The sequence below is a fragment of the Xenopus laevis genome, chromosome 4S (assembly GCF_017654675.1).
Source record: "Xenopus laevis strain J_2021 chromosome 4S, Xenopus_laevis_v10.1, whole genome shotgun sequence".
Classification (NCBI taxonomy): Eukaryota; Metazoa; Chordata; class Amphibia; order Anura; family Pipidae; genus Xenopus; species Xenopus laevis.
The window spans coordinates 90955561-90970076 of record NC_054378.1 but is presented as its reverse complement, the minus strand read 5'-3'; the positions used below and the strand labels follow the sequence as shown (position 1 = coordinate 90970076).

Sequence of the window (14516 nt, the reverse complement as noted above, 5' to 3'; positions counted from 1 at the left end):
ACTGTTGTTTACGTTCAGTGGGTCCCTCCATAGATTGCTTGGAACACTGAACTCGTGGTGAGCTCGCTGCTTTTGCTCTAGTTATTTTAGAATAACAAAATGCCTTCATTGTGGTACTTCCTGCCAATTACAGTGTATTGCAGAATTTACAGGCCCTCTTTCCCCTCCGTGTTTGCTTTTCCTATTCCATTTTGTTTTGCTAACTCACTGCTTGTGCTGGATATGCTCCACCCCAGAAGGGAATATTTTTAGCAGTTACTTTTCTTTGCTGTAATATGGGGTAAGTGCTTTTCTGATTATGAATGTATTGTACCAAGTGTGGGAACTGACAGAACATTGACAGTACCTTGTGGCCTAATTGTGAGAACTCCTACCTGACGCAGAGTCCGGCATTGACATTATAACAGAGTTCATTCTATAGTTTGTAAACACAAAATACAAGATAATGTCATACCTTTGTACAATTAAATTTTAGATGAACATAAAAAAGTCAGGCCGTCTCCAAAGAGAACATCTGTGCAGAAGTGAAACGTGTAACAAGCGATTAAGAGAACACAGTGCAAAGATTAGAAGCTTCTCTGGTTCAAGAAAGATGTAAATGTGATCAGCTCATTCTCACCATTTTTTCTTTCTTTCCTTTTAATACATTGTACACATTTGGAGACATAAGAATTCACATTAAAGCTCTTAAAGTGCCAGAGGTGCCAGCTACCCATTATGAGCTCTCTGGTGTTCCAGGCATTGAATTTAGTTTGGACTAAGAGGCAGAACAGTATCAGGGGTGTTCTCTATGTAATCTGAGAAACACAGGCCTTGCACATATGGAAGCCATACTTGACCGCCATGCTTTGCATTTTGCAGGCATTTATCCAACAAATTGAGAGAGTCATTTACATGCTAATATATATATATATATATATGTGTGTGTGTATAGAAAACTTTTTTTTTTTGGTTTAAATTTTGGCCAACCATATATGAAACAAAACACTGCAATAGAATGCATAGGCTTTATCTGCAAACTTATATTTGTACTCAGCTAGCAAGGGAAGGTTGAACATAGGGATCTTCTGAGGTTCTTCTCTTTGACACATATTTAACAGAACAATCTTTTCTGAGCTTCTCTTTGGAGCTTCTTTTTTTTACACAAACACAATAGTTCTCAGTTCTGTTCAGGAGGCCATTTTGAATTCAGGCAGAAAGGTCCATATAGAATCTTCTGTAGATAAGTAATGTCTTTCACAGTTTGAAATACAAATACCCTGATGCATCACTTAATGACTTAAAGTTCTGATTATACCTTTTTTAACCTTTACAAAGTCTTTAAACAGTATTTGCAATGTGTGTAGTTCAGGTGGGAAATGGTTCAGGCCCTCTTTGCATGAAGCATTTCAATGAGAAGATTGTTACATGGCACATCCCCGTTGAGGTGTTTATAATACAGATACTCTTCGGCCTGCAAACTTATTGCCCGAATTTCTGGTAACCGTAGCAACAACTGGCCAAATTTATCAGTTTGCTGTGGATAATTGCACATGGTATAGTCCAGTAGAGCAGCATTAACTTGTTCTTGAACTCCTTCCACCAGCTGATAGTTCTCCAGGGTCTTGACATCTGAGTAAAGAAAGAAAATAGTACATGAAAAATACCAAATTTGATCAAGCAAAGTATATCTATGGCTGTCATAACCAAAGGCTATATAATGTAGATTTGAGTGTCCCCAAACAATTTTAAATATATGTACAAAAATTGGGACTTTATCTCCATCCATAGGCCCCTGCGTACTCCAATATTGTAAGTAATCAAAGCATAAAGATAAAATGGCAAAATGTATTCACAACCATGCCATAATGTACTGTTTAAAACCAAATTAAAAACAAGCAGTGCTGCATGTGGGAGGAGGGATCCCGCTACTTTAAATGCTTAACCCCACCAGCCGATATATTGTGAATAAATTAGGGATGCACCGAATCCAGGATTCGGTTTGGGATTCATCCAGGATTCGGCCTTTTTCAGCAGGATTTGGCCGAATCCTTCTGCCCGGCCGAACTAAATCTGAATTCTAATTTGCATATGCAAATTAGGATCAGGGAGAGAAATCACATGACTTTTTGTCACAAAACAAGGAATTAAAAAATGTTTCCCCCTTCTCACCCCTAATGTGCATATGCAAATTAGGATTCGGATTCAGTTCAGTATTCAGCCGAATCTTTCGCGAAGGATTCGGGGGTTCAGCCGAATCCAAAATAGTGGATTCCGTGCATCCCTAGAATAAATATTGCTTTTTTAATCTTTATGCTTTGATTATTTACAATATTTCAGTACGCAGGGGCCGATGGTTAGAGATGAAGTCCCAATTTTTGTACATACTGTATATTTGAAAGAAAATACCATTTACAATTCTTAAGGAATATATTGTTTATAAAACACACATATGCATGAATTGACAATATTCTTGAAAATATTTTTTTTATTTTAGCAAATGTATTGATGTCAGTACTGATGACCTATCATACGTCACACCAGTTCATCCTGTACTGTAGACAATTCATGCTAGAGAGTTCTACGAAACAGTTGTGGCACAAGTGCACCATCAACACATATTTATTTTAGCTTAGTGGCCATCAGGTACTAACTAGTGCAAAAAAATCAGACCAATCAAAACTGAAGAATTAAAGTAAATTAAAGTAGACTACTATAGGAAATGGCATTAACATATTCTAGAGCAGAGACTTGAGAGCAACATGTTGCTCTCAAACCCATTGGATGTTGCTTCCAGTGGTCTCAAAGAAGGTCCATATTTTTGTATTCCAGGCTTGGAGGCAAGTTTTGGTTACAAAAAAAAGAGATGTACTGCCAAATGGAGCGTCCTGTAGTGTGCGAGTCCATATACGGGCTACCACATAGCAAATCACAGCCCATATTTGGCACCCCCAGGAACTTTTTGCATACTTATGTTGCTCTCCAACCTTTTTTAAATATGAATGTTGCTTATGGGTGAAAAAGGGGGACCCCTGTTCTAGAGCTTTTTGGGAGAACAGGTTATTATACAGATTATTTTTAACATCAAATAAACCAATTAAATTTGTTTTAGTTGGGATCAGGTACAAGGTACTGTTTTATTATTCCAGAGATAAAGCGAATCAATCTCTAAAATCTCTTTTTTTTTTTAAATATCACCTATGGGAGATTGACTTCCTGTTATTTCTGAATAATGGGATTCTATATCTGTATTTGTATAATGCTTAGTTTTATAAAGATGTATGTTATATATATATATATATATATATATATATATATATATATATATATATATATATATATATATATATATATATATATATATATATATATATATATATATATATATGTCCTTACATATATTGGACTGCATCTCTCTCTCTCTCTCTCTCTCTCTCTCTATCTATCTATCTAGTGAGGGTAAAAGGAAAAATAAAGAACAAATAAATAAATGAAACAAGGTCAGGTATAATTCACTTTAACACATTATACAACTTCAATCAAGCAGAATCAACGATAGCAGTAATAGAACAAGGTCAAACCCTTTAGTGACACAAAGGTAGTTGATTCTCAGCGCCGGCACATAATATATAGTTCCCTAATGAGTCTCCAGGGTGCGTCCTATCTTTAAACCAGAGTAATGCAACAATTCATATCATTCTGAATTAATTTTTCTGACCTAAGGTGAATTTGGAGTCCAACCCACCACACCGTTAATTCTAATAAAATTAGACAAAAAGTCCTGTTTCCACAAGACATTTTTCTAAATGATAGCGAAATCCTGGGACAGGCCAAGACTATGCTAATGAGCCATCTGCTACACTCAGCTGGAGAGCAAAGTGATGTTCACAAGGAGTCACCTCCTAAAATATATGTCTCTGAGACGGATCATCGTTGGAAAATGGATGGGCTGCTGGCCTTTAACCTTGCTGAAGATTCTCATGCATTTTTATTTTTATATCGAGTAGACAATATATTCTCATCCAGGTTGTAGAGCGGAAGGTTAAAGTGTCACCCTTTCCTAGGACTAATACGAACTAAGGGCAGTGACATGTTTCATAGGTTAAATGCAGCCCATTGACACCATACAATAAATAACTATTTTAAACTGTTGTTAACATTGAAAATCCAGGAACTTTTTCCAGTTTTTTGAGTCATTTACTTTTGTGTGATTAAATCCAGTATGTTCGGTGCTGTGACTTCTTACTTTCCATTTGGTTTATGAATTAGGAAGATTTTGTTTGACTGACTGATTAGTGTTCATCTGCTAGTATTTAGTGGCCCTGAGAAATGCACCACTTTAATAGAGTTCATGCACAGCTCACTAAATCAGTCCCTTGTATGTGTGCTAAGCCTGATTAAAATTTCCACTATCCTGATTTTGTATCCTGTATTTATAGGTATCTGCAAAGAAAAACAACTTTTTGTTTATTCTGATTAAACAACAACACCTAACTCATAAATAAGGGTTTCTCGTCTCTTTCATGTCTCTAGTATATCAGGATAATGATTGCTGTAAGCATCTTTCTAACAGAAGTAAAAATAACAAATTATGTATTTGCTAATTCCAACTGTGCCAGCCCTTTCTCAAGGATAAATTCTAATAAAATTTAAGGCAAGTGCTAATTTATGGGAAGGAAAAAGAGAATTTATATATATATATACAATATGTATATATACAGTATAAACTTTATCTCTTTTCACCACATTTTAAAGTCCTGTGAGTGCCTTGCTTTGCATAATATTCCATATATATATATATATATATAAATTTCTTTTTTTCATTATCTGCAGAAATATTAAGCAGTGAGTGTAAAATGATGTTTTATGTTCTTCTATCTGCTATGAAGCAGTTTTCATATTGCCTAAACTGCTACAGGCTCACTGGCCACAAGTTCCTTTCTCTCCTTCCATAATTCTCTACTTGTATAATAATTCTTTAACAAGAACCCGAAGCATTTGGGACCTTGTAAGATAGGGGCATGTTCTGTTGTAGTTGGAGGACAGCCAGCTGATAGAGGTCTTAAACTGGAATTTGTTGCACAAGGACAGTTCTCTCGATTAAAATTATGCTAGCATTGATATTTTTTCATATTCTAAATACAAATTAGTAAGATCGTTTGAGGGGATAGTGGCCTTTGCAAGACAGAATCTACAAGAACAGTCATGAAGAGAATGCTCTACAAGAATTGAAATGAAAAATTCAGCCCAGGATTAAAGTCTAGTTAAAGCATTAACATGTTACCATGTGTGTGAATTTATATCTTATTACCTATGATTTCTGTAGAACCTACAGTTCTAGGGCTATGCTACTCAACTGCACCTTATTTTACAGCTATATAAATTTAATTAGCTTTACACAGCTGCAGTCAATTTAGCCGGAGATATAACACGAGAGGCATTTTGCAGACCGAGCTATAAACCTTCTGTAAAGCGCCACATTTGTGCGCGGACACCGTGCAGGCAAAGGTGCTTGGACTTCCCATGCAGTATCTCCAGATTGAAGCTTCCGGCATGAAATCCATGGTTTGTAAGAAACTTTGCACAGAAATATCTTAAGTAAGAAGCGGCCTTTCCACTTCCTTCTGTAGAAGCTTCCTCTGATCTATTCATGTTTACCCACTCAGGGATTAATTACCTCTTTCTTTTTTACATGAAACAGCCACAGAATAAGTGTATGGAGGGGCCACGCACACTTTTCTATCATCATTGAACAGTAGGCCCTAAGGTCCTTTTGAATACATTACATGTAGCCAGACAGCAGAGAGATTTCCCATGCCTGCGTCCAGACCAGCCAGCATACATTAATGCAATCAAACCTTCAGCCTGTTAATTACACAGCGTCGGCCAGCCTTTAGCACTTAATCGGGTAAAGCAAACAGCCCCATTTAACTAGGAAGATTTACGTAGTTTCAGCTTACAATTAGCTTTTACTTAAGATGATACTAAGATATACATCAGTGAGACCGATTGTCATATTATAGTGGGTGCTTAGTGGCATTTGTTTAAATGCTAGAAATTCCATGGACCTTCATTGCCCAGCTTCACTGCTGCAATGAGTTGGGGAGCCATTGGGGAGCAATTTTCTTCATTGCTGGTGGCTGGACCTATCTCAGACTAGTTAGTGCCATTACCTTAAAGGGTGTGTCATTTAACAGAGAACGATTTGGTCTTGCAGGACACTTAGCAACATCATGAATTAAAGATTTTAGAGGTCAGCACCACTGGCTAGATTGCTGTCTGACTTACGCGTTTCTTGCCGGATCCCCCGGCACTTCCTCTGAGGAAGTGCCGGGGGATCCGGCAAGAAACGCGTAAGTCAGACAGCCTTGTGTATCCACCGCTGTAATCCACAACCGCATGTGTGTTCAAATAAAGCCAACCTTTTGCATTGACGCTGTTGTCTGTGTGCCGTGTCCTGGATCAGCGCCGATAGTGACGAGAATACTGTCTACTCTACACTGAATACCGGCGGGAAGTGGCCGGCGTCTCGTACGGGCTGCGACCAGGAAAGCACAGCGCTACTGGGTGAGCTCCGATGCGGATCGCATCATTCTTTATATCATTATTTGGAAGCCCATCGTATTCTTGTTGTTAGTATGAAAGTAACTGACAGGAATGTCCTTGCAGAGATGCAGTAGCCTGATCTGAATAATCTCTCTGTAGTTTTTTGCCTCACAATCTTGCCTGGAGGCAGCTTTGCCTGAATGGGTAGAACTACTATAGGTAGATGTGCAGAAACATGGGAAACACTGTATACTTATTAGCTGGATCAGCTTAAAGGAATCTGTATGATATGTGAGAGAATTTTTATTTATTTACCAATCAATCTACTACATATACATATCTCTCTATATTCTACTTCTGTCTCCCGCAGCACCTACTAGTGGGCAACATATCAGGTCCCATATGTTCATATCTCCATCCTGTAATCTGCATCTTTCCCATGTATGACATTTAACCCTTATCTGTTATTTCCTACTGCTGCTAGGCTAACCCACAGGTACTCCAATTGTGAGAAAATCAATGCAGTCCATGCTCCTAATAGATGGCACTACCCATTGATACAAATTTACACAACCTATTTAACACAGCAAAATTCCACAGCTATTTTTATGACTATTTGTAACAATTTGTGTTGTGTTTACCTCTTGACTGCTGGGACAAAATATATGACCAGTGTCTAGTGATGGGCGAATTTATTTGCCAGGTGCGAATTCCCGCGATTTGTTGCCGGCGAATAAATTTGTGAAACCGCCTCGAAAATTCACCGGCGTCAAAAATACATTTGAGAATTTTTCGCCGTTTCGTGAATTTCATGGGAAATTCGCAGATTTTTCGGCAAAGCAAAATGCCACAAATTCGCTTATCACTACTGGTGTCTTCATACAGCCGTGAATTATACAAGTTGTAGTATGCTGCTTTGATAAAGACGCTGACTAATCAATAGGGAAAATTTGTACTAGTATCAATGATTATTTTGATCTATCTACTGTAGGCAAAACATTTTTAATTGATTCTCTGCCTTAGGTTAATGCATTGGTATAGTAGTCAATGGTAGCAGATTGCCACAATAAGAATGTAATATACTGTAAATTTATCCTAAAGATACAAAAAGTGAAGTTATATATTGTACAATTTATTTGTGCAGCCATTCCCTTGGTTTAGTCTTAAAGGGAAACTATACCCCCTGAAACAATGTATAAAAAGATATCACATAAAACTGCTCATATGTAAAACCCCGCTTCATGTAAATAAACCATTTTCATAATAATATACTTTTTCAGTAGTAAGTGCCATTGGGTAATCATAAATAGAAAATTTCCATTTTAAAAAGTAAGGCCCGCCCCCTGGGATCCTATAATTCATGGTGCACACAAACATACCAAACAAACCATATATGTTAGGTCACATGAGCCAATTAACAGACAGAGTTGTGTCTTTTGCTTCCACACTTCTTCCTGTTACAGTAAGGGGGTTATTCACTAAACTTCGAATGCAAAAATCACGAAAAATTGTGATTCTTTTTATAAAATTGGACTTTTAAAAAATCGAACATTTTTCGGAATTTATTAAACCCCGAGGATGGAAAAGTCAGAATCAGAAAATCCGGCATCTCAGAACTGTCCAGGTTGCATATAAGTCAATGGGAGAAGTCCCAATGATTTTTTGATGTGTTTCATGCCATACCCCAAAGTTTTCGGGCAAAAAACATAAGACATCTGAGTTTTCGGGTAAAAATTAGAAAAAACTGAGTTTTCTATGAAAAATCAGAAAAAATATGTAAAAATCAGATTTTTGGGAAAATATAATACATAAGCGTAAAAAATTTGAGTGGATTTGATCTGAGTTTGCAGCAGAATATGTTGAGATAAAATCAGACTTTGACAAATAACCCCCTAGAGTTTTAGTATTTCTGGTCAGCTGATCTCTGAGGCAGCACAGAAACCATCACTAAATGGTGGTTCAAGCCAAAAGATGTAAAAGGGCAATATTTATTTAAATATATATACCCTTTTGATAAAAGTCTTTAATTTGACACTTTATATGATATAAACTCTGTTGCTTAAGTATTCATTTTGAGGGTATAGTTTTCCTTTAAGTAGGTGCCCAACTAGTACCAGGTTCCCTCATACATATGCCAATGAGGGTAATTGTCTAACTAGACTTTCTGTTTGAAGAGCCATTTCTGATGTGTTTAAAAATGATTATGAGAGGCCCCAGACACAAATCAATAGCTGGGTGACCTAGTTGGTCTATGATTTAACAGATTAAGAGCACCATTCTCCTATAATATAATGAATCTGTGAGACATTTCATACCAAGGTATTAAAGAACATCTCATAATAATAGGCTGTGTTTTTCTGCCACAAGTTCTTTATACAAGTTCAAAAGCCATGGACTTATAGGTATATATGTATTCAGTGATGGTAAGAGGTAAGTACCATGCCATTGAAATGAATGGCGATTGTACTGGTTTGCACTTCATCTGCCCAAAGTACCACTTGATCATAACTCTTAGGGGTTATTTATCAATATTTAAAGTTATCTCACTATTTTTGGAAAGCCACTTCGACCAAATCCACACAGACTTTCCCTCCTATTTATCATTAAATTTTGCTGAAAAATTCTTGTGCTGGAAAAGTCTTGCTAAGATTGTATAAAAAAATCTGAATCCGCAACTGTTTTCAGATTTGACGCCTGAATACGTGACTTTTTCAGAAACCCAGCGCAAATCAGGATATCTTCGGGACATCTGCCATTGACTTCTACATGATCTAGGCAGGTCTGAGTTTTTTATCCGGACTTTTAACACCATCTGACTTTAATAAATCTTGAAAAAATCAGACTTTAATTGGCCTGATTGGCAGCTATTTGCATGTGCCTTTATACATAGCATGTGCTAGTGAAGAAGGAAATTGATGCAAAACCTAAAAGGTCCCTGCACTGCTCAGTGCCCTGAGATTACAGCATGGAAGAGCAAAGTCTGATTATTTATTCATTTTTTTTGTGGGTGATTAAACACTGTACATAAAGGTAAGATTATGTTCTTCCTTTACAGTATCAGGTAAAATACAGCAGTAGTATCTGTAGATGGTATTGTCTTTAAATCAGTTTTTTGCATTTTATATTTAGCCCTTGCATTGATAACAAATGGAGTTTCATCAGAGTATGTTCTGACGAAAGGACATTGGCACAAGACAAACATGACAGATCGGGCTGTTATGTCTAAATAAGAAAAGGACATACACAGACATCTTTTACCGAAAGTGGAATAACAGCGATTAATCGTGTGGCTAGCACAAGACCCTGTTGGGTCTGCATGTGGACACTAAATGAAAAGTCTATATTGATTTTTCCACAGCAGTCTGTAAGTGTAATATCAATAGAAAAAGAAAGCAAAATGTTTCACAGAGGGAGAGAGAGGCAGGATTACACAGTGTTTTCGACAATAAGTTACTGAGGGTGATGAACGAGAGATGTAGTTAAAATATGGCAGGAGCTAGAGGATGATATAGATGAGAGAATGGAGAGAGAGAATGAGGAAATATACAGAGACAATGGTGGAGAATGGAAGAGCAAAGGAATAAAACAGGGAAATGGCAAATTTTGCTTTTGACAATATCCGAAAAAACACTGTGAAAAAGTTTCAAGGCTTCACCCATTTTTCCTATTACCCATGGACCAAATAACTCTTAATTTGGGCCTTCTTATTCTTATTTTATTCAGCCGTACATAAAAATATTTCTGGGCCATAGGTTTCCTGGTTACAAGCTCTTGTTGCAATGCAATACTAAACCAGTATGTCTATGAACTAAACAATTTTATAATTCTTGCCTCTTCATAAGTTAAAGTGCAGAAACACTAGGGCCACTTTACTCATGTTGCAAAGTTCTCCTTTGCAGTAACACAAAACCAACCAATCACTGGTAAGCTGTAAGAACAGTAAAGGTTCTGATTTTTATATTGTCTGTTAGCGATTTGGAGGGGCACTTTCTATTGGAGAGAGAGCACAGATGATCAAGTTATTGTTTGGTTGGAAGGCATGTGGTTTCATTTTCATTAGAAGACTATATCATAGTAAGTGCATCTGAGATGTGAGAATGCTCTACAGATGGAAGTTATTTTTGCAGATACAGTTTCAAAGTATTTATTCTGTGTGGCATCACTCAATGTACTCTTCTTTGACCTTGTAATGTCATCTGCCAAAATGACCTTACCCACAATTAGTCGAGTGCTCAGAGTAAAAAAGTAGAAGGCCCCACACTTGTACATCTAGGCACATCATGTACCAGATATAATAAAAAGGGGTTTAGTTGAACTCCAGGATAACAAACTGTTACCAGTACTACTACTATGATTGGTTACGTTTAAAGGTGGACTTCCAAAAATGCAATCAAATATTCCCATCAAGTCGCTGACATTAATTACACATATAAATATCTTGACCTAAATCTGAAAAGCACTGGAGAGATGCTGAATAAAAAGCTAAATAACTTAATACCCACAACTAATAAAAAATGAAAACCAATTGCAAATTGTCTCAGAATATCCCACTCTAGAATCTTATTAAAAGTTAACTCAAAGGTGAACGACCCCTTTAAAGAATACTATCTCTCAAAACTTTCCTTTACAATTGCTATTGGCATGATTATTATTGTTATTATAAATGCAAAATTATAATTTAGAGGCCTCTCTTCTATGCACCCCAAGATTGCGTGCAGCTACCTACCCTAACTCCTTAGGAAATTAGAACCATTCTTGGGGTTATGTCTTTTCCTCACAATACTTTGCTGGCCATTTCTAGGGATGTGAATGTGATGGGCTTCTACAGGTTTTACAAGCTGTTGTCATCAGGTTGCAAAATAATATAACTCACCAAAAGCCTGGGTAAACAATAACTGCAATAATTGACAGCATTCCAAGGACGATTCCAACACAGCAAAAATGAAGTACAACAAGTGGAGGTTTATTAGGATCCTTCCAATAAACCTCCACTTTTTTTACTTCATTTTTTGCTGTGTTGGAATCATCCTTGGAGTGCTGTCAATTATTGCAGTTTATATATATAAAACACAAGGGAAAGTTGTGCTCACCACTAGTTTCCAAAATCATTAGGCGGGGGTGCAATGAGGGAGTGACCACAAAATACATATAGTCAAATACAAGATTCCTTTGCACTCAACCCATTATCATTATATTTAAGACAGAGACATTTTGTGCATACAGCTACTGAAAAATGCCTTACCCTTTAAACAAAACAGGGATTGTTTGTCCATATATTGCAATATATTTAAGCTGGCCAACTACGTCAAAATCATCCCATATCTGGCCAGTCCTACGCTTAATTTTCATCTGATTCATTAAGAATTCTATTGCTTAATTATACATTTTATAAAAGGGACGAATACGTTTTACCTGCAACTTACTAGCTGCTTTCAAAGTAAAACTCCCAAACTTGGCTGCCCTTTTATTAGACACCAGTGGGATCACCTGACTATAGCTGGGAAGGGTGGGAGCTACAAAATGGAGCTGGTCACTGCTCCTGTAGAACTATAACAAACAAGGGAAAGTTGTGCTCACCACTAGTTTCCAAAATCATTAGGCGGGGGTGCAATGAGGCTGTGACCACAAAATACATATAGACAAATACAAGAGTCCTCTGCACTCAACCCATTATCAATATATAGTCAGGTGATCCCACTGGTGTCTAATAAAAGGGCAGCCAAGTTTGGGAGTATATACACAAAAGCTGGTCACAGTCAGATAATGACAAAGAATTTGGGTGATTTTACCCCTGTTTGAACATTTCATCATGAGATTCCCTGGAAAAATAGAAAGTTAAGGGGAATGGAGAAAAGATGATGAAGTAATGAGGAAGCTTTGAGATTGTCTAAGTGTGGCTATAGCTAAAAATATAGAGATTTTTATATCAAAAATATTAGGAGGTATGCTGGTATACTAGATGCCCCTGACCCCCTGGTAACAGGGGTCGTTCACCACTGCCTATTGTATGTGTCTTCAGAATATAATTCAAGTACATTTTTCTGAACTTTTGGATTCAAGAAAAAGGTCTATGCAGAGACTATTCAGAAGATTTCTTAACGATTTGATTTCCCCCCCGAGCACTTCCTGCACTCATACTGGGGCAGGAGGGTTTGGATCTAGTACAAAATGCCCTTGGGTCTAAGTGACATCCCTTCTGGTAGGGTATTATGTTACAGTACATACAGCCCACAACAAAACATGGTTGAAACCCTAATTATGGTTTCTGATTAGCTTAGCACCTGGGTACCACATTTCGGAGATCATATGCAGTCTGGAAGGCCAGGATTTTGTATTGTAAAAATACAGTAGAAACATGTTTTAGCCTAACTTTTTAAAATAAATATCTTTATCTCCTTTTTCGAAGCAATTTCACTGCAGCAATAAAAAGATCAGCCCAAGGATGCCCTACCTGCTGTCCTGCTGCCACTTCACTTCCAGGATGCCCAGGTATGTGCTGGGAGTTATAGTTTAACAGCCAGAAGGCTGCAGAGGTGACAGTCATGATTTAAAGATGCTGCATCTTTCTGTTGACTAGCATAATTTCCCTATCCTCCCTACACAAAGTTAAACAAATGAGATGCAATCAAACTGTTTTTATTAAGCTATTTAGAAATACTCAACGCTCTCCATATATTTTACATCCGTTTTTTCTATTGCTAAACAAATAACTATTGATTTAAACATAAAGCTGTGCAATGATTATGATCAACGATCTGCTTTAGACACAAAAAGAGAAATACTTATTACATTCAATGTAATAAAGATGCAGTGTGGTCTGGAGAGTTATTAACTCCCTCTTGCCTCAGTGGAAACTGAGTGGTTAAGGCACTGTGAGCAAATGACTCACATACGGAGCTCAGGCCAATTCGTGCCAAAGACGCCTATTATGATATCAATGCGGCTTTATTTCTGCATACAGTGTGATACAAACAGTGGGTGTGCAGACAGATCCTACGCGTTTCGTGCCCCTATACCAGGCACATACTCAGGGTACCTTCCTTAAGGCACTGAATCCATATTTTTAACTCAATAATAAGCAAAAGATATCTAACCAGTTAACATTTATCTCTATGTGTGATAATATACGTGTGTGTAAACAAAATATGGTAATACATATATAAAGGTTTGTGTGCAAAACATTGGGGCTCACATACTAAAACTGGGCCCCAGTGCTGTAATTCATAATACGAAGCACAATTTTGATGATTCTGCAGATGGAATAATAATCTCAGATTGTTTTTTATGGATCATTGCTCTGGGGCATACAGTATGTGTCCATTGTTAAGCACAGCCAACTTAACTAAATGAGCCCCAGTGTGTGTGTGTGTTGGGAGATACTGCACATTGTACTAAGGTCACATTTAGAATTATTAGTAACTATACTGTATAAAGTTAAATATAGGTAATGTTCAAGCTAGAATTGTATTAGGGTAGAGGCACACAATGGTATTTGGGGGAGATTAGTCACCCACAAATCGGCTCTTCTTCGAGCGACTAATCTCCCTGCGATGCCTTCCTGGCGGCTAGAATGTATGTCGCTGGCGGGATGCCACTCGGAGCGATTTGATTTCCGAAGTCGCCCAAAGTTGCCTCACGAGGAAACAAAGCGATCCGAGTGCCATCCCGCCAGTGATTTAGATTCTAGCCAACAGGAAGGCAGTTTGGGGAGATTAGTCGCTCAAAGAAGAGGCCATTTGTCGCCGGGCGACTAATTCTCCCCGAATCTCCACCTATGTCTCTTAGGGTGAAATAAGAAGTCTACAATTTGAATACCAGTTTACCTGTTAGTACCACTATTAAGAACTGCCCCAGTTTGGTCACTGACAGTAAAGGCAATGACAATTATAATAATAACAAGGTTTGCACTAAATACAGGCAATTCCTTGGATCAGTAAAGGCAAATATCCAAAAATTGTAGTATCACTCAGTTAAACAAATGGCTACTTTAC

The 14516-nt window shown here is 37.4% G+C and overlaps 1 protein-coding gene across 3 annotated transcripts in view; it reads right to left on the bottom strand.

The window, feature by feature from the left end:
- Positions 1-566: 566 nt before the first annotated feature.
- The window catches only part of nr5a2.S (nuclear receptor subfamily 5 group A member 2 S homeolog), a 62241-nt gene continuing 48291 nt past the window's right edge, over positions 567-14516 (bottom strand). For 2 of the 3 annotated variants that reach the window (XM_018259443.2, XM_041591207.1), the window contains one exon: positions 567-1611. In XM_018259443.2, the coding sequence (XP_018114932.1) occupies positions 1364-1611 (248 nt within the window). In that variant the 3' untranslated portion in view covers positions 567-1363. 3 annotated transcript variants of the gene reach the window in all.